General features: G+C 38.7%; 1 protein-coding gene across 1 annotated transcript in view; it reads right to left on the reverse strand.

Annotated features, from left to right (window-relative positions):
• LOC138161642 (collagen alpha-5(VI) chain-like) overlaps positions 1–19,463 on the reverse strand; it is an 89,719-nt gene extending 70,256 nt beyond the window's left edge. Inside the window, exons 1-9 of the mRNA XM_069088397.1 lie at positions 19,397–19,463; positions 16,972–17,565; positions 12,959–13,567; positions 9,742–10,299; positions 7,652–8,206; positions 4,691–5,263; positions 2,388–2,966; positions 1,528–1,859; positions 1,330–1,417 (exon numbers count right to left, since the gene is read on the reverse strand). Coding sequence (XP_068944498.1) covers positions 1,330–1,417; positions 1,528–1,859; positions 2,388–2,966; positions 4,691–5,263; positions 7,652–8,206; positions 9,742–10,299; positions 12,959–13,567; positions 16,972–17,565; positions 19,397–19,463 — 3,955 coding nt within the window. The remainder of the gene's footprint in view (positions 1–1,329; positions 1,418–1,527; positions 1,860–2,387; positions 2,967–4,690; positions 5,264–7,651; positions 8,207–9,741; positions 10,300–12,958; positions 13,568–16,971; positions 17,566–19,396) is intronic.
• Between the last annotated feature and the right edge of the window lie 1,773 nt (positions 19,464–21,236).

Raw genomic sequence — 21,236 nt, forward strand, 5'->3', positions numbered from 1 at the left:
TAGATAGATAGATAGATAGATAGATAGATAGATAGATAGATAGATAGATAGATAGAGGATAAATATATATATAGACATACACACACAGAGAATAAATAGAAATTAAGGGAGTGAGGGCACTAGAATTAAGAAGGGTTGGGAAAGGCTTTCTGTAGAAGATAAGGATTTAGTTGGAACTTAAAGGAAGCCAGGGAATTCACTTTGTTTATATTGCCATTTTTATTATATTGGCCCAGTCCAGTCATGAGCACTGAATTTCCTGCAGCTATTTTTACGTTGTTGTTTTTTATTTCTTTGTAGAATATTTTGTGATTGAATCTATGTTGAGTATGCTTTGGTAGATTGATCCCAAGATATTTTATGCATTCTGAATTTATTTTGAATGAGATTTTCTTTACTATTATTGCCTCTTGGATTTTGTTATTCTCATATAAAAAGGCTACTCACTTTTATGGGTTTATTTCATAGAATGAAACTTGACTAAAGCTATTAATCTTCTCAGTGGTTCTTCACTGATTTCTTAGGGTATTCTAAACAAACCATCAGATGATTATCAAATAGGGATGGTTTTCCTTTTTGCCCATCTTTACCCCCTTTTCTTTTCTTATTGATTTGCTAGCATTTCTAGAACTATGTCAAATATTGAATAAGGGAGACGAGACACCCCTGCTTTACTCCTGCTTCTAGTATATTTCCATCATATAACTCTTGAAGAACTCATGAAGAAAGGAAGCTGTTCACCATCAGATTAGGGGAAGGGTGGAGTTCTGAAGTTTCAAATAACCTAATTTAATGACAAACTTCTGGACTTTCCTTCTTTCAAGACCTGCACAGAGGGACCAGACCTGGTAGGAAGAGATTCCCATTTGGCAAGCCCACAGTGACCCCAGAAATTCCAGACTGAACTAGGACTGCGTGACTATAGAATATTCCTACTACTGCCCAAATAGTAACCCAAGTCAAGCCAAACCAATGTTATTTTTAATAAATAAACCCTCAAGCCAGAACTGAATCCTCTAGAGATGTGGTTCCTGGGATATCATGAAATGGGCACGGTTCTGTAATAAATACAAAGATTTAAGCCAAAATAAGACCATCCCTTGTGCTACAAAGGCAGGACCAGCAACCAATTACTTACTCCTTGCAATTCCGTTCATGAAGAGTTCTAGCACATCCCTAAAAGGGCTGCATAAGAAGGGGGAAAGGAAGCCTGTGGGACATCTTTAAAGGTCTGATTTGCTACTATTTCAACAAATGCCAAGATCCAGAGCAGCCCTGGAGCGCAGGTTCAAAGGTATTGAACAAATCCCATATTCTTCAGTCAGTTACCTTGTTCTCTAAGCTCATCTGATTTCTTTTCAAGCCTCCAGAGATCATCATTCCCATGCTGGACACCATCAGAAAAAATGAGTATCACCTAGAGAGAGATGAAGCAGGAGAAGGGAAAGGTTTGGCAGCTAAAAACTAATTGGAGTAGGGGAGGGAGAAAAGAATACCAAGATTTTGGACCAAGAAAATAGTAGTTACCTTTCCATGATTTTCAGAATGATTAAATATACTCCAAAGTGACTCTAGGTCAGCCACCTGAAGGTGAGATGGTCCACTGACTGTGACCTGTCTCAGGGTTTCCATCATTGTTTTTTCATAGATCTGGAACCTGGGTTCAAAACTGGTATCAGTGTTCACCTTAAATGCCACACTAACTTGGGTCTTTCTCCCACAGCTCACACCTCTTAGGGAATTAATAGACTCTAGGAGGTCTGGAAGGTAAGATTCAAGGTGTGGTTGTCCCTCAAACAAGGTCTGCCCTCTCCCATGGGTCGAGATATCAAAGCCCACAACAATATCCATAAAGCAACCTGGAGATAAAGAGGGAAAATAATCACCCATTAATGTACAGACCCAAGGAAGGATGTGAGGATTAGGAAAGAAGAGGAGAATTAGTAAATTCTATAGAATTATGGATTTCTTTTTATAAAAGTGTCTAAGACATTTGGGACTGCCGCAATATTCTAAATTTACAAAAATAATAGCATTTGAACTCGTCTTCCTAATTCTAGGTCCAAGTCTCCATCCACTATGCCACCTACCTGCCTCTGGATATAAGGATCAATGTGTGTCAGTACATGAAATAGAAAACTGGTCTTCCCCTCCCTCCCCCAACTTTGTGCCAGGACAGTGGTACAAAAGGACTGATTGGTGACATCCAGATGGTGAACCACAGAGCACAGTTCAGTGCCTCTACTATAGATTTGAGCTCTTCCTGAGCATAACCTGCTGGTGACAGGTTTTCTAAGGAGTGGGGAAGAGGGATGCCATGGAACGCTGCCAGGAAACTGGAAGCTGGCAAGACGTCCGATAAGGAAGTGGGAAAGGGGGACACTTACTCTTTTGCTGACAGTTGCGACAGATTTCCCGGATGACCCTTTTTTTCACATCTACTTTCTTCAAGTTATCAAAGTCAGACACTGTGATAATCTTCTCAGGGTTGTGGGTGATATGGAGAAACTCATCATTTCGAACTTGCCCAATGCCCAGTGCCATGATACACACGCCAAGCCCTCTCAGTTTTTCTGCAGCCTTAGTCACCATGGTCATGCTTCCCTTTGGCTTCCCAGACAGAACAATAAACAGTGTCTGAGGGACCCCAGCCATGATCCTGCTCCCAGAAACAAAAATGTCCTTCATGTGGCGAAGTGCATCTTCTAGCTGAGGACTTCCATTGCGCTTTAAAGTAGCCAAAATTTTAGCTTTCCGCTCATTTTTATCCAAGGTTTCATGCAATTGGATTATTTCCTGGTGAAGGGTACCTAACTGGGACATCCCAACATGAGTGTTTTCAAATGAAACATCAAGACTGTCAATGATGTCTGCCAAAAAATAAACCATTTTGCCAAACTCCAGCTCAGTTACCAAGTCAGAGCCATCACAAAGGAAAAACACATCTGCTTTTTTCATGTCACAAACTGAAAAAAGAAGGAAACAATATTCCATATTATATATGTATATATTGACAGAGGAGGAGAGATGGTAGGGGAGGGAAAGAGTCAAGGGGGAGAGAGAGAGGGGGTAGTACCTTTCCTAAACTCTTGTCTCAAATATTCCACAGATGGACCCACCAAGGAGCAAAGTTGTGTGAGAGTGAGAGAAGAAAAAAAAAACTTGGTGCACAGAGAATGAGGGGAAAGGGGAAAGAATTATGAATATAATAATAATAGATAGCATTTTTATAGCTTTAACATATGCCAATCACTTTACAAATAACTCATTTGATAGTCACAAAAATCCTGGTAGGTAGATGCTATCAGTATCATCCCTATTTTACAGATGAGGAAACTGAGGCAGACAGTGGTTAAGTGACTTGCCCAGGGTCAAACAACCAATAAGTGTCTGAGGCCAGAGTTGATCTCAGATCTTTGTGACTCAGGCCCAGAGGTCTGTTCACTATGGTGCCACCTGACTCCTTCCATTTTAAAATGACTAATATGGAAGGCCAGGGATGATCACCAAGTGAAGGGAAATAAGTTGTGACAAAGGGATATGATTGCTAGAAGCCCTTCCCAGAAACTTACCAGCTTATTGAACCCTTTTGAGCCTCAGCTTCCTTATTCATAAAACAGGAATAATGCCCTTGCCCAGTGGTTGTGAGGACCAAAGGAGATGGCACTTGTCAAGCACTTTACAAACCTAAAAACTATTATTTTTACTCTCTGAAGTGGCTGTTCATATGGTAATGGTCACCAGAGTAATTTTTAGTATGAAATGTGGCCATAACAATAGGAGAGAAATCCAAAGTTCCCGTGTGGATTTGCTGATGTTGAGTTACCCAAAGAGAAACAGGAAAGCGTTTGATGTGAAGCTCTCCTAAGTGAATGGATTAGGAGGTGTAGAACTGGAAGAATTCTTAGAGATCCTCATTTTACAGATGGGGAAACTGAGGCTGAGAGAAGAGAGGTGACTTGATTAAAGTCACACGCATAGTAAGAAGAAGAGCCAAGATTTGAACATAGGTCCTTTTGAAGCCAAATTTAGTGCCCTTTCTACTATGGTGGTAATCCAGTGGGTCTGGTTACTAAAGTCTGAGAGCACACTAAAGGCATCCACTTGAGATGCATCAAGAGCCCAAATGCTTAAAGGTGAATTAAATTTCAATCAATTCAGCTTTTAAAAAGACAATAAGTACCAACTATATGTAATACACCAAAGAAGGCACTAGAGATGGCAAGTCAAAAATGAAATAGTCCGTGCCATCATGGGGGATTATAGCTTGTTGGAATGAAAAGCTGATCTGTCACCAGCTACAAACCTTGTCACTGGAGCTGGGTCTCAAACTGACCAAGGATACCACAAATCAACTGGATCAACAGAACATCATGAATGGAAATGTAACAAGCTAAGGACAGAGAGGGAGGCCAATAGAAACTCTACAAAATAATGGGAACCTCTGAGACCCACGTGCAGACTGAAAATCATTCTTCATTCGTAGATTCAGAGGATTAAGAACTGGAAGGATAGCAGAAGCATGGATTTAGAGAAAGAAGGAACCCTAGAGGTCTGATATTCCATCCCCCTTACTTTACTGATGAGGAAACTGAGGCCCAAAGAGGCTAGTGCGTGGCAGCCTTAATGTCACTTCTTCACATTAGCGTTAGGCAGATCTAGTATGTGACCTTTCAAAGCAGCAACTTACCATCAAGTGAATTGTCACAAGCTTTTTTCTCAATGGGGAGGTAAATTTCTTCCAGTTTTTCAAAATTGTCTACCATGAAATAATTGTCTTTTGAGCCTGTTATGTCAAAGAGTTCTTCCTCGGAAGCATCAGCTACACCCACTCCATAGATGATGATGTTCTTATCTCTCAGTGTCTTGGCTGTGGCCTGAAGATCTTCCCTATCATGAGATTCCCCATCAGTAATCACAATGAGCATTTGCTTTACACCGCTGTTGATTCGACTGCCACGCTTCTCAGCAAACAGCTCATGAGATTTCATCAGCGCCTTGGCTGTGTATGTGTTTCTTCCTCCTCTTGAATATTTAAGTCCCTTAAGGACACCTTCCTTGGTTGGGTAGGTATTAAGGTGGAAGAGGATTTCAGGATCATCTGAATACTTGAGGGCTCCGAATTGAACACGGTCTCTGCCAACATCTGCCTTGTTCACCAAGTGCATCGTAAAATTTATCATGCTCTCATGCTGATAATGGTTGATGCTTGAGGAATCATCCAGAACAAATACTATGTCTAGCTTTTGAATCTGTTTGCACTCTGCAAGAAGGAGAAAGGTTTCATAATAAAGGCCAGGCAATCAACATCCCACAGCATCTGTTGGGAAGAAACAATTCTCATGGAAGGCTGCACACAGCAGGCACTAAAGAGATAATCCCAGAATTGGAAGAAACCTCATCTGCCACTCAGCCCAACCCATACTAGAACAAAAGACTCCCACCATGCAGCACTTTACAAGTAATCACTTAGCTATTGCTCAAAGATGTCCAGGGAAAGAGAACCCACGACCTCCCAAGGCAGCTAATTCTTCTTCTGGGCAATGCTACTCATTGGCAAGATTTTCCTGAGATAGAACTTCAAAGTATTTTTTGTGACCTTCTTCTCCTACTTCTGTATCCTGGGGTCAAATTAAAAAAACTACTTCCACAGATGGACCTTTTGAGTTTTTGAAGACAGCTGCCATGCCCACTCTGGATCTTTCTCCAGCCCCAGGTTCCTTCCATATACCATATGGATTCCTTTCCTTTGCCTTCCTCTGGACATCTCCTTCAGTTGTCTAGTCTCTATACTGTGCTGTTTCCAAACTGATATTTGAGGAAAGTTTAATTATTACTAACTGAAGGGCAGCATTTGAAATAAGATATTTCACTCATTCACACCCAGAAAAAGATACACATATCTGAGAAGAGAAGACATGGCCACATGTTTAAACTTGCCTTGTGTCTGAAATGTTGGATTTACAGAACTATTGGCTCAGTTCTTTAATCTGTGGCACCCAAGATACATCACTGGATTCTCCCTCTCTCTCCAAACTGGATAAGCCTCGTGGGGTAAGTTAAAACCCACAAAATGCCTTTAATCTGTGTGTTGACTGATGTGTTCCTCGATTGTTCTCTTTAGCATTACCTGTCAGTGAGCTTGACATGATGTGTTTTATAAATAACTATTTGCTGTTTTTTGAATAAAAAAGACACAAAATGGCTTGAAACTATAGCTTATGTCATCTCACTATCCTTTCCCACAAGCATAATAGGAGAAATTTGTTCAGATGCTTTGCTGAAACCTAGGTAAACTCTCACCACAGAATTCTCCTGAACCTGCTAGCCTAATAACTCTGACCAAAAACAAAAATGAAGTTAGTCTGGATGAAGTAATAATACTGCTACCTGGGCTGTTTTCCTTTCAAAATGCACATAAAGCATCCCCTTTAATAATTTGATGTAGTTAATTGTCAAGAATTAATACTGTAATATTGGTTATTCATAATTTCATAATCCAACATTTTTCTGGAAATAAAAGTGAAATTCACTGATAAAAAAGAAACTATAGCTTATTCTCTTCTGTGGACTCAACTGGAGGACAAATATATAATCTTTAAAACTAGAAAGGGAGATCTGTGTTCAGGTCATCTACAGGAGAATGCAAAGGTAGAAAAGGAACAGAATTTAAAGGTGAAGATAGAGACTATGTTTCCATCTCCAACACCACACTATTCATGGATCTCTCTAAACATGCCTATATATTTCAGCACTACATCATTACATGTCTCTTCTAAGACTTGTCACTAACTCTTAGAAACATGTTGGGAAACATCAAAGCCAGATTTTAGGTCAGTATGTTTTCCCCCAAGACTTTATGAAATTTTGTTGTTGTTCTTCAGTCTTTTTTCAGTCACGTTTGACTCTTCATGTTGGCATTTGGGGTTTTCTTGGCAAAGATACTGGAGTGGTTTGCCATTTCCTTCTCCAGATCATTTTACAGATGAGGAACTGAGGCAAACAGGGTTAAGTGACTTACCCAGGGTCACACAACTAGTAAATGATTGAGGTAGGATTTGAACTCATTAAGATAAGTCTTTCTGATTCCAAGCCCAGGGCTGTAGTCACTGTCCCACTTAGCTGCCCATAAATTTTTTTTAGTCATTTTTCAGTCATGTCTGACTTTGTGACCCCATTTAGGATTTTATTGGCATGGATATTGGAGTGGTTTGCTATTTCCTTCTCCATCTCATTTTACAGATGAGGAAACTGAGGTAAACAGGGTTAAGTGATTTGCCCAGGGTCTCATGGCTAATAAGTGTCTGAGGCTGAATATGAACTCAGGAAGATGAGACTTCATGACTTTATGCCTGGCACTCTATCCACTGTGCTACCTAGCTGCCCTTTATGATATTACTTAGCCAAATTCTTAATTCCTAATACACATGGCTACCAGAGCCTTGGTTAAAAACATATAGAATGAAAAAAAATAGTATTTTTCCAAAGGCAGCTTTATGTCCTAGGACTGGTACAGAATTATGAATTCTAGCTTATTATTATCATGATTGTGATTTTTATTATTATTCCAAAAATCATTTAAGAAGTATTAACATCCCATGTTCTAAAAGACTACATTCAAGTCATTTTAGTGAAAATGGGGACCACTTGCCATCAAGAGTGCAAATATCAAAAACCAGCTTATCTTCAAGTAGCTTTTGGTTATCAAATCTCTCAACATAATAAACCAAGTTTGCATCCCCGGTGATTTCCTCTAGCTGAGGTGATTTTGAGTGGAAGATCGCGACCAAGAGGATAGTGACTCCTTTATTCCGAAGATCTAAAGCTGGTTGTTGAATATTGTCATTTGCCTTCCCATCAGTGACAAGGATGAGAAACTTCTTGACGCCAGATCGTCCTCCCTTCAAGGGTTCAAAGTAATCAGACACAAATCTCAGTGCTTTTCCTGTATAGGTTTTACTTCCAATAGGATTCATTCTGTCAATTGCATCAAATATGTCACTTTTGGTCATATATTCATCGAGCCCAAATTCTTTCTTGGTAAAATTGCTGAACTGAATAACACCAACATGTCCTTGGTTGATGCCGATAGGAGACATGTCCACCAGGTTTTTCATAAATGCTTTTATTTGACTGAAGGTAGCAGGTCCTATGCTCCCCGAACTATCCACCAGAAATATGATGTCTGCTTTTTTGTCTTCACAGTCTGAAGGGCATTAAAAAAGATTGGTGTTAATCCAGGTGACTGTTTTCAAACTAAAAAGACAGCAAAGACAAATATCATTAAAAACATTAAGTCATGCTATAAAAATCAATTCAAATTGGATGGTGCATTCTTTCCTTCAGGTCATACTCCCTAATACACTGCCTCAATGAAAAGTATTCCTCAGGTCAAAGGATATGAACAGGCAATTTTTGGATAAAGAAATCAAAGCTATGCATGGTCATATGAAAAAAACGCTAAATCATTAGAAGTGCAAATTAAAATAACTTTGAGATATCACCTCATACCTATCAAATTGACCAAAATGATAAAAGGGGAAATGACAAATGTTTGAGAGGATGTGGAAAAACTGGGGCACTAATACACTGTTGGTGGAACTGTGAACTAATCCAACCATTTTGGAGAGCAATATGGAATTATGCCCAAAGAGTTACAAAACTGTGTATACTCTTTGGCCCAGCAATATGTTCTATATGTTCTAAAATATTTATGGCAGCTCTCTTTGTGGTGGCAAAGAACTGAAAATTGAGGGGATGTCCTTCAGTTGGGGAATGGCTAAATAAGTTGTGGTATATGATTGTGGTGGAATATTATTGTGCCATAAGAAATGATGGACTGGTTGATTTTAGAAAAACATGGAAAGATTTGCAGGAAATAATAAAGAATGAAATGAGCAGAACCAAGAGAACATTGCATACAGTAACAGCAATACTGTTTGAAGAATAACTGAACAACTAAGTTTTTATGAATATTATAAATATTCAAATCAATTACAAAAGAACTATGAAGGAAGATGCTATCTACCTCCAGAGAAAGAACTGATAAGTATGCATGGTATGGTTTTACATATATACATATACACATATGCATATACATACATTTATATGTGTGTATGTATGTTAAATGGTGGCCTTCGCTAGTGTAGGCTGGGAAGAGAAGGAGACAGACAGTTTGGAACTTCAAATGTAACAAAAAAAAATTAAGTTGAATTTCAAAAAAAGTATTCGAGGGGGGGGGTATGAGGGAAAAAAGAAAGTATCCTACGGCCTGAAAGAGTATGTACTGCATCCAAAACTAGTCATTTAGTCCCAAGTAGTATTTGATGTAATAGAAAAATATTATTCTATATCGTCATCCTGTAACATTTTTTTCTTGAGTTTTCCAAGGAGAATTCATAAACCTAGCTTGGAAGTTCAAAGAATCACAGAATCTTGGAATTGGGAGGAAACCCAAAGGAGGTCTTATCCAACCTGTGCCTAAACAAGAATTCTCTCTATAACATTCCCAAAAAGTAGTCCACCAACCATTGCTTGAAGACCTCTAAGAAGGAAGAGGTCGCTATCTTCCTAGGCAGCCCACTCTACTTCCACTCACGGATCATTCTGATCATTAGGAAGCCTTTCTTGACATCAAGCCTGAATTTGCCATGTGGCCACCATGCCTGTCTCATAATTCGATCATCTGTCATCTGGAAGTCATTTGTGAAGAAATGTATGGGATGAAGTGATTTCTCTTACCTTTTTCACGGCAGATGCTCCGAACAACTTCATCTTTTATGCTTTTTAAAGAGTCAAAATTATATACAAATTTAACTCTGTCACTTGACCCTGCAATGTCTTTGAGCTCACTTATGTTAGCTCCTTTGACGCCAATTGCATGAATGATGACATTTTCCTCCCTCAGTCTCTTGGCTGGTTCTGCAACTTTATCATTGGATTTCCCATCTGTTAGGACAAGGAGATGACAGGGGATATTGCTGGACTGCTTCTTCTTGGAGTCCTGTATCATTTGGAGCATGAAATCCAGGGCTGCGCCTGTATATGTTTTGTGTCCCATCTGTCGGATATTGAGAATGGCTTTGCCTAAATTCACCTTGTTAGAGTATACACCAATGCCAAACTCCTCTTGACTTTTGGTCGAATACTGTACTGCCCCAAACCGGACCTTATCTGGGGCAACAATAAACATCTGTGTCACCTCAATCATGAAATTCTTGATTTCTTGGAAGTATTTTTTAATGCTTCCTGAGCCATCAATGAGAAAATAGATATCAGCCTTTTCTGTTTCAATGCAGCCTGCAAGGAAATAATAAAAAGTTTATGCACTGTTAATACTGGTGCACTGAGAAGGAACATCTGGGGAAAAAAATTAAGACTTTGGAAATCTTAAAGAAAAGCCATCTTTAGCCATCTTTTTGGATCTTTGGCATGATATCACAGACATTGAAAAGGGGACAATTTGAATCTTGGAAGCCTTCTATCCACTCTAAAAAAAAAAAAAAGGACTACGATTGTATTTAAGTGATACTTACAGGTACCCAGTGTCAGGTGTCCACAAAGAAAATCAAGTTTTTAAAAAGCAATCAATTAAGCATTTATTAAGTATCTGCTTTGGTGCCAGGTGCTGTGTAAAGTGCCAGGGACTCAAATGCAAAATTAATTAGTCTCTGCCCTCAAGGGGTTTATATTTGGTCTGGAGGTACAACATATACACAAATAAGTATGTGTAAGATATATTTAAAATAAATATGAGACTAATTTTTGAAGTTGTTATTCATTTTAGAAAATAAAAATGGAATGAAAAGGAACCTAGCAGAGGCCATGTCCAGTTAAAGGAAAAATGCTGGTGACAAATTAGTTGTTTCCAAATAATTTTATTGCCTAATATTTTTTTTCTTAATTTATGACTGTAGAAATTCCTACTTATTCAACTATAGTCAGTGTATAGAAAAGGATTTATCCTTTGAAAGTTTGCAACATAAAACATTTAAATGAACAATCTACATGACTGTCAAAAAATTCATCTAAAGGGTGTGGTCAGTTGGTTTTCAGAGGGCATATGAGAAGACAATGCAAACAGAAGGATCAGAAAAATCCCACCCAGTTGCTTCAGATGGTCCTCAATATCTTGCTTTATTTTAAACACTCTTCCTGGCCAGGCAAGGTCCATGCTAAACATTGGTATGTTGTGGGGCACCAATTATACTTGTTTATTAATAAATTATAATGAAATCGATTTAATTCAATGCATAAAACAATTCTTTACTTTTTGGGTACTTTTGTGCTTATTTGGCATTTAGGTAAAATCTATTGATCCCGTCCCAGAATAATGCTCTTAAATGCATAAAATACATAGGTTTTCAAAGGAAATGTGTTTAAATATGATTATCAATTTTTTTAAAGTTCATAGATCCTTTCCAGGTTAAGAACCCTTTGCAATTACATTTTTGTATACTTTATAAAACTATAAATTGTAGAAAAGGTGGGCCTGTGTTGATAGAAGGAATTTTCTAATCTAACAGTTCATTATGATAGTGAAATCACAGATCCAGTCCCTGTCTATTAATGTGCCACAATTTATTTAAGAATTCCCCTGTTTTTAGAAGATTGCTTCTAGTTTGGGTTTGGGGTGTTTTTTTTTCAGTTGCTAATAAATGTTTCTATGAACATCTCTGAATGGATATCTCTTTTCAAATGTTACTGATAATACTTTCAGGATTTATTCCCAGAAATAAAATCTTCCATCAAGGGATATGATGATTTTTCCCTGACTTTTGCTGCATACTGTTAAACTGCTTTTCTTTTTTCTTCAATGAATTTTTATTGTTATTATTTGTTTTTCTATCATCTAGATTTCCCCCCTTCTCCTTTCTCTTTCTGCTCTTCTCTTACAAAGAGTCATCTTTTATAACAAAGAACAGATTGCTTTTCAAAAAGATCATACAAATGGGTATCATAATGCTTGCCTTCTCAGTGGGTAGGAGAAATATTAGAGTAAGAGAATTAGGAACTCAAAATTTTAAAAGCAAATGCAAAAAAATTAAAACATGGTAATTGTAAAAAATATTACAAATTACTACATTAAATCATTATTATTAAATTAGAAATTATAATTTATATTATAATATTGACTAAAGTATTTTTATTATAAATTATAAATGTGCAATTCTACTAGCAATGAATGAGTGTCTCTGTCCCTCAACAACTTTGCCAACATTGTTTCCTTCTATTTATAATCTCTGCTAATTTTATGGGAGATGGTGTCCCCAAGTTGCTTTAATTTGCATGTCTCTAAGTTTAAAGGTGCATGAAGACTTTTCGGATACCCTGTATGAATAGACAATTTAAAAAAATCACTTGATGGTGGAGAGGGAAAAAAAACAGAGAGGGGCAAATTAAAGCTACAAATTAAATAGAGCTTTAATAGCCTAAAACTATTAAGACTGTTGGAACACCATGTATTCTTTGACCATTGTCCATTGTGGGCAGGAAGTTACAGTACCTTTGTGAAAGAGCTGTTTTAATAACAACTCACCAAAGCTAGATACCTCTACATTTTCACCTAGGGCAACTAGAATAAGAAATAAGGCAGAATAGGGGCGGCCAGGTAGCACAGCGAGTAAGAGCACCGGCTCCAGTGTTGGGATGACCTGGAGATCGAATCCCGGACTCAGACACTTAGCACCCACCCAGAAACACCTGGCCGTGTAACTTTGAGCAAGTTACTTAACCCCAATTTCTTAGGGGCAGCCAGGTGGCTCAGTGAGTAAGAGAATCGGCTCCAGTGTCAGGATGACCTGGGGATCAAATCTGGGCTCAGACACTCAGCACCACACCCAGAAAGAACTGGCCGTGTAACCTTGAGCAAGTTACTTAACCCCAATTGCTTTAAAAAATTAAAAAAAAAAAAGAAAGAAGGCAGAATAAAATTGAACAGGTGGAACTGAAGACATACCTGTCCTGTAACGTTCTGTTTGTTCGTGTTGGACAGACATCCTGTACTGTATTTCATACTGGAGTTTGTTTAGAAAAGTGATGCTGTAAGGTTCCAGGTCTGTGTAGCTTTTCTGGATAGAAATATAATGATCTGCAGGGTAAGATACTATTTGTTCCAACTGGGTGATGTTGTAGCCTTCAATGCCTATGGCAAAGACAGAGACATCCTGCAGTAGAAGGTCCTCGGCAGCTTCATTCACCTCGTCTTCTGATGACCTGTGAGTGATCAGGACAGCTATCTGTCGCACGCCCTGGGCCTTCCTGCTGCGGCTAAAGACTTCTTCTCTGGCCTTCTTCAAGGCTTCCCCAATATATGCCTTCCCATCCCTTAGAGAAAGACTCCCAATGGCTTGTATAATCTCAGCCTGGCTCATATGGGCTTCCAGAGGAGTCACCACCTCTGCCTTGTCACTGAACCTCAACATGCCTATCCTAGTACAACCTTCCCTCATATCCATAGAAGCTGTGATGTTCTCTAGGAACCTCTGAAGGTCTTCCAAATGTCTTCTAACCTCCAAGGACTCATCCAATAGGAAAACGATGTCGGCCATGGAATCCCTTTCACATACTGTAAGGACAAAAGAAGAATCCAAAGGTTAATACAACCTGCTTGTTTACTTTGGTGAAGGCAACATTCAGTTACTTGAAAGACATTGTGGAAGATAAAACATTAGTAAAGTTCATCTGGTATCTGGAGTCCAAAAGAACCAAGTTCAAATCCTGCCTCTGACACTTACTAGCTGTGTGCCCTTGGGTGAGTCATCTAACTTTTGTTTGTCTTATGCAACTCTCTGAAATTATAAATAATAGATGAGTTGCAAATAGCATCAGTTCTCTAGATACAAATCACACATTCCGGATGTATTGTTGATCTCACAGAATTGTTCTGGGGTCAAAAAGAGAGAATGAATGCAAAGTCCTCAGAAACCTTAAAGTGTGATAGAAACACCAGCTATCATCATTGCAGCTAATCCCCATTTAACAGAAAAGAACAACAAAGGTTTATCAACTATATATGACTTGCCCAGGGTCACATGGCTACTAAATGTATCTGAGGCAAGAACTGAACTCAGGTCTTCCTGATTCCAAGTCCATCCCTCCAACACCTATGCCCATAAAAGTACTAATTACCAATGTAGAAGTTGGTTCTAAATTAGTATGCTAGCTAGCTGTGTGCAGTCAGATTATTGGTTGGTTACAGCAAGATAAAAAAACCAAACAACTGGAGTTATTTTTTCCATAAGATCATAGATTGGACCTGGAAGGAAATTCAAAGGTCATCTTGTCCATCTCCCTCATTTTACAAATGAAGAATCTCAAGCTCAAAGTTAAAAGACCTGCCAAAAGCCACATAGTAAAATGAAAAGGCAGGATTGGAACCCAATACTAACTCTAAATCCAGTACTAATTCTGCTGCAGAAGGAAGGATTAAAATTAAAAAGCAAAATAATGCAATTACAGCAGCTGCGATGCAAAATGTAATTCTGTCAGATAATGGTCCCTTCTGTCAAAAGGTATTGCAAATGCATTTAGACTCTAAACTGGCATTTCCCTTTGCTACCATGTTATCTGTGCTTGGCAAGGAGACTGAAGAGACAAAAATGACTTATCTGCTCAAAGCTGTTCTTAAAACAATATTACTGTTCTCAGATACAACACTGTTTTGGTTCTGCTCATTTTACTCTTCATGGTTTCGTGAAAGTCTGTCCATGTTTTTCTAAGATCATCGAGCTCATCATTTCTCACAGCACAGGAGTATTCCATCACAATCATATATCACAGCTTGCTCAGCCATTCCCCAACTGATGGGCATCCCCCAAATTCCCAGTTCTTTGCCACCACAAAGAGATTGCTATCAATATTTTAGAACATGCAAGTTTTTTTTTTCCTTTTTCCCTAATCATCTTTGGAAACAGACCTAGTAGCGGTATGTTAGTAGCTTAAAAAGGCCAAGGGCTCCTACTGCATTCAGGGTCATCTCCTATCATCCTGGTGTGTATCTGGCCCCTGGACCCAGATAGCTCTGGAGGAGAAAGTGATGCTGGTGACTCTGCACAGCCCTCCTCACCTAAATCCAATTCACTTGCATGTCATGGCATTACCTCCCAGATGTCATGGTCCTCTTTGAGAATGAAGGACAAACAGCAGCAGCAAATGAATTAACAATAAAGATACTTGTCTTCAGAGAGTCTGCTAGGTGGTGCTATAGTGCACAGAAAGCTGGACCTGGAGTCAGAAAGACCCGAATCAAATTTAACCTCACATGCTTGAAAGCTGGGTGATCCGGGGCAAGTCCCTTACCCTCTAAAATCGGGATAATAATAACCCCTACTTCTCAGGGTTGTTGCGAGGATCAAACAAGATAAACTTCGTAAAGCACTTAGCACAAGTGCCTGGCACATAGTAGGTGTAACATAAATGTGTTTCTTTCCTTCTTTGCTAGTTCACCAAATATTAGAGAAATTTAACTTATTAAAAACAGCTCTCACAACAAGGGATAGAGAAATCCCAGCAACTGCCTCAGGAACTAATATTTACTCTCCTTGCCAAGCGGAGACAAGAACCTGACAGGCAGGGGCACAATACCTCAAAACATAAACTCACTTGCAAAACTTCCCAACAACAATTACAGAAAAGTGACCATCAGCATCACCTCACAAGGCAGTGAAAAGAAGAGGAGGAAGAAATGAAAAAGAAGAAATCTGCAGGTGATACTGGAAGCAAGTTAACAAATACATGTGAAGGGGAACAGACTCTTTAAGTGGTCTATGGTGATTTTATTCTTATTAGCAACAAATGTGGAGCCACTTCATTTGGATTCCACCATCTCGGTGGGTTACTGGTAATGATAAGGAATCCAAATTAGGAAGCACAGCTGAGGCTGCCCTGACCACACATACACAGGTGCTGGGAAGCAACGCAATCTAAAGGAACCAGTGGTTTACTCTTCAACCTATTTCAAAGAGATGAAGATTTCCAAAGAATGGAAAAGATTATGTACTTTATTATTATCCAGAAAGATGGTCAGGAAGAAATCAACTACTACACAATCTGCCAACTTCCTCATCACTACAAAATCTTATTGTGAACAATCTATGCCCCCAGTGAGGCGTCCTCAATGAAAACAACAGATGAGAATAAGCAGGCTTTTGCGGATGATTTTTGACCATGGTCCACATCTTCTCAGGCACAGTTAACAGAGAGAGATATGAAATATAATATCCATTTGTATCTATTGTTTATAGGTTTCTTTTAAAAGCATATTATTTGATGGAGCAAAATGTGGCCTTAAAATTTCTCCTCCAACAAGGTATCTTTCACACATTAAGATCATACAAGGTTTTGTTACAGATGTGTTATAGATGTCCTTCTCCAGCTTATTTTATAGATGAGGAAACTGAGGCAAACAGGGTTAAATGACTTGTCCAGGGTCACACAGCTAGTAAATGTCTGAGGCCAGGTTTCAACTCAAGTGACTTGTCCAGGGTCACACAGCTAGTAAATGTCTGAGGTCAGATTTGAACTCAGATCTTTCTGACTCTAAGCCCAGAGCTCTGTCCACTGTACCACCTAGCTACCCCATAACATCATAAATATGCTGATCAACAATGATGTATATAAGTGGACCAAAGACATACAGAACCAGAAAAGGAATTGGGTACTGTACTAGTATCTAGTAAATATGGAAAGAATCTTAGGATGTATATGAAGGATTTAGATGACAGTCATACACAACAGAAAAAATGGTGAATGGTTTACAATTTACACAGATGGAAGGAATGGTTGTATAATAAGATCATGGACCTATGAAGTGTTGATTTATTAACCAACAAGCATTTATTGAGCACCTACTGTATTTTTAGGATGCACAATGCTCCAAGGAATACAGAAATGTGATCCTAATATATTTTATTTATGCAGCTTTCAAATGAAATTAGAAATTTCTCATATAACTTTTGTCAATTTACTCACCTACTTCATCAACATCTTGCATCGTTTCCTTGTACTTTATTGTCTCCTTAATGATCCTGGTCATGTTGTCTGAAAACACACCCACATTTCTGACTGACCTAAGGTTATAGTGAAGCTGAGAAGTGGCCATGGCTTTTAGGTTTTCTTCCGAGGCATCCTGCATCCCTAGTGCTATGATTTTCACCCCGTCTCTCTTCAAGGCTTCTGCAGGTCCTACCACATCATCCTCAGATTTGGCTGAAGACAAAACCACTAAAATCTGGGGAAACTGTTTCTTGTCTCTTCCAGTCGCTGACCCTGAGAAGTAGGTCTTGCGGACTTTCTCCAGAGCATTGCCTATTCTCAGGGACCCACCAATATAGTCAAAGTTCTTTGTGAGGTGGTTCAACATGGCGCTCTTGGTCTTGTAGGTATTCAGCAGGAATTCCTGGTGGAGATCGTCGCTGTACTGGGCGAGGGCGATCTGGAACTTGTTGGCTTCAATGGGCAGACTGTTGATCATCTTGCTTAGGAAGGTTCTCACAAAGGGGAAGGACTTACTCCCCAGGTGATCAGAGCTGTCCACCAGGAACACGACATCAGCAAACTCAGGACCTGCAAACCCCAAGTCAGAAACAAAGAAGAAAAGAAAGTTATTATAAGACCCAGGTGATCAAAACCACAGGGCAATATAATATTGACTTGGGAAGCATACTGTCATTTTGGATATAGACTCTAAAAGCAAGAAAAGCATCATTCTGTGGTGGAAAAAAATGCTAGAAAATTATCCTTAATATTGTCCTAATGTTCCAAATTGGAATTTAGCAAAAAGAATGGAGAGCAGGGGGACCCACCAATGGGGGAATAACCAAATTATAGTATATGAATGTGATGGAATACAATTATGCTGTGAGAAATGATGAAGGGAATGGTCTCAGAGAAACCTGGAAGACTTGTATGAACTGGTGCAGAGTTAAGTGAGCAGAATCAGGAGAACAATTTCAACATTAACATTGTGAAAATGACCCAATTTTGAAAGGCTTGGGAGCTATGATCCATGCAATGATCAATCATGATTGAAGAGGACTGATGATAGAGAATACTATCTACCTCCCATCAGAGAGAGGAACCTATGGCCCTCTAGGTCCTCAAGTGCAGCCCCTGGATAGACTACTATGCAGAATGAGACACACATTTTTAGCACGGTCAGTGCAAGCATCTGTTCTGCCTGACTGTGCATCTTTGTCATAAGTTTTTGGTTTTCTTTTTGTCCCCCATGGTAAGTGGGGTAGGTGAGAGATGATAGACTAGGGAGAGACAGAAGGGGGGAAAACCCACGATAATTGAAAAAAGATTTAACTAACAAAGAAAAGAAGAGGGGGGTGGGAAGGCTTGCTTTTTTCTTAACTCTATGCCAGTGATTTTCAGAATTTATTCACCATCTGGAAACACCAATCTTTGATGTATAGTTATTAGGCCAAGGTGGTACTGCTCCAGAGGGAAAGAAAGCCTTTGCTCAATGGCCAATGAAGTGGACTTTGAAAGTGGGTTTGGGTGAGCGACATTGTCCTATGGAAATCATCCCAGGGGCTCGGCATCTTGAGAGTTTGTACAAATTGCCTTGTCTGTGTGTAGGGGAAGGGGATGGGAAGGGGGTGGATATGGTTCAACTCTGGAGATGAATCAAATTAACCATGCTGAGGCATAAACCAAATATACTGAAGTCAGGAGTAGGAGGGGTGACTCCCCTACCTCATCCCAAAATAGCTATTCTCTGCTTCTGCTGCTGCTGCCTAGTACCACCTTACAAGTGGTTACCATTAGAATACATTGCCAGATCACTATATTTGGTAAAATTAGTATATGCAGTGCAAGAATATTAGGATATAATGTATGATTCTAACCTCAAAAACTTCAAGAAGGTTGGGATGTTGGCTTATGGGAGAGGTTTTTAAAATTATCACCACAATGACCATTTTTAAAGGAAGGTCAGAAAAGAAACATTCATTGTGAGAAAGGTGGGGAGGAGAACTGAGTCAGGAGTACTGGGGCAGAGAGGGAGAAGTGATTGGATTTTTTTTCACTTGTTAAATTTCAGATGCAATCTAACCTGCTTATTTGTGCAAAAATAATAATAGTCGATCAGGATTTAGGATACAACTTAATTTCTGTACTTAGACCAGAGAGAGTGAAAGACACAGTCTTTTGGATTTCACAAAATCACAAATTCTAACTACGTTTAGAAGTTTTCATGGTGCTGCATACTTATAAAGTGCTGGCTGTGGTGCTTTCTATTTTTAATAGACAGCCACTTTATCTGATTGTTTTTTAGTCTTTAGTTTTCAGTCCATCCCCACCCCTTCCTTCACTTCTGAAAATGCCTCCTTGTATATCCAGTGGTGACCCATGACAAACATATAGTAATAGAAACTGAATAGATAAATACCAGGGCTCTGATCAGCTGATGTTCCAGCCAAGATGATTAAGGCCAACAAAATTAGCAGCATCTTCATCTTGTAATATGTTCTTAAGCTTGGACTCTAGGGAGGAAACAAACTTATTTATAAGAGATAAAAATAAGTTTACTACATACAGGAATATTGGGCAAAATTGGGTTTTGAACAATCTATGTCTAGAAGGACTGCACTGAGTTGTCATGGAGCTCAGCAGTGGACCAATGGAATATATAATAAAAGAGATATAAGTGGATTTGTAACAAGGGTGGGGTGGTCAGGACTTTGTCCCAGGCAGGGCACCACAGCTTAGAGGATGCAAAAAAATGTTAAATAAAGATTATACAAATTTACAATTGTGACATTTACATTTTCTCAGATTTCTTCTTCCAGGAACTTCAAAGAAATGAAGGATAAAAGATGTAAAGGAAACAGATTCATCAGCATTAGACCTTAAACTATATTATAAGGTGGGAGCACTGTTGAAGTGTTAAAAGGATAATTTTGACTATTTTTAATTAAAAATTTGTGGTATAAATAAAACCTATATAGCCAAAAACAGAAGGAATGTAAAAAATTGGGGGAGAGGAAGCTTTCATAGACAATTTCTCAGATAGGATGTGATTGGGTTAGAATATTGCTGTGGTGTAGGAAATGAAGAGCCGGCTGATTTAGAAAAGCATGGAAAGAGATGGACTTATGAAGGAATATGCTATCCACCTTCAGAGAAAAAGATGCTAGGAGAAAATAAGTATAGTATGGTATACACATATATGTGTATGAGTGTTATATGTGTATATATGTGCATGTTTATAGATATTTATGTATATATGTAAATGTATATATCCATATTTAATTATAGTCTTCTTTATGGGGAGGGAGAAGAGAGAGAAAAAATAAAGTAAAAAGTGCACAGCAAAGAACAAAAGAAAACCTACAAGGAAGCAAAGAAAAGCTGGGCAGCTTTGAAAACAACGTGCAGTGTTTATTATATAGGTTTTCTTGAAATGGAAATTTCTTGTTTTATAATGAATTCTCTCTTATGATCTGCTGTGTATGGGGTAATGTTTTTTTTTCTTTTCTCATTTTGTATTTAAGTTTAAAATTTTTAAAATTTACATAAAAAGAACCCATATGTAGTTAGTTAAAAGTTCTTTCTATACTGAAAATATTACAAAAGGGTTCATTAATTTGTGGCCACATTCCTTTTTAAACTTTAGACAGCTGTTTGTAATTGCCTTTTAGATAAACAGGAAAAAAAGAAAGATCATTGGATCGAGTATTAAAGCCTTTGGATCTGAAGGCTAGCTCTGTTCCTTATTATTTGTATGACCTGGGGGAAGTTGCTCTAACCTTTCTGGACCTTACTTCCCTCATCTATTAAAAGACATCCTTGGACAAGATAAACTCTAATTTCTCTTATATGTCAAAAATCAAAGCTTTCATGAAATCAAAGGCACAGTCTTCTATCACATGCAAATTTGAAAGCTAACCAAAATATATTAAATTCATTAAGATTATTTCAACTTGGGGCGGCTAGGTGGCGCAGTGTATAGAGCACTGGCCCTGGAGTCAGGAGGACCTGAGTTCAAATCTCAACTCACACACTTAACACTTACTAGCCGTGTGACTGTGGGCAAGTCACTTAACCCCAATTGCCCTGCCTTCCCCCCTCCAAAAAGCAAAAACAACCCAAAAAAGATTATGTCAACTCAAGTCTATGAATTTCTCATTAGGAATCCAAGGACACACATCAACTCTCTGGGCTGGGCCATTGATGGGCCATTCTCTCCACATGTATCTCAGGTTGATAAACTTCATTGGCATCTCAGA

This window comes from Petaurus breviceps, unplaced genomic scaffold (genome assembly GCF_028583685.1).
Source record: "Petaurus breviceps papuanus isolate PSGF00001 unplaced genomic scaffold, PetGlider_PUasm1.0 185, whole genome shotgun sequence".
NCBI classification, from domain to species: Eukaryota; Metazoa; Chordata; class Mammalia; order Diprotodontia; family Petauridae; genus Petaurus; species Petaurus breviceps.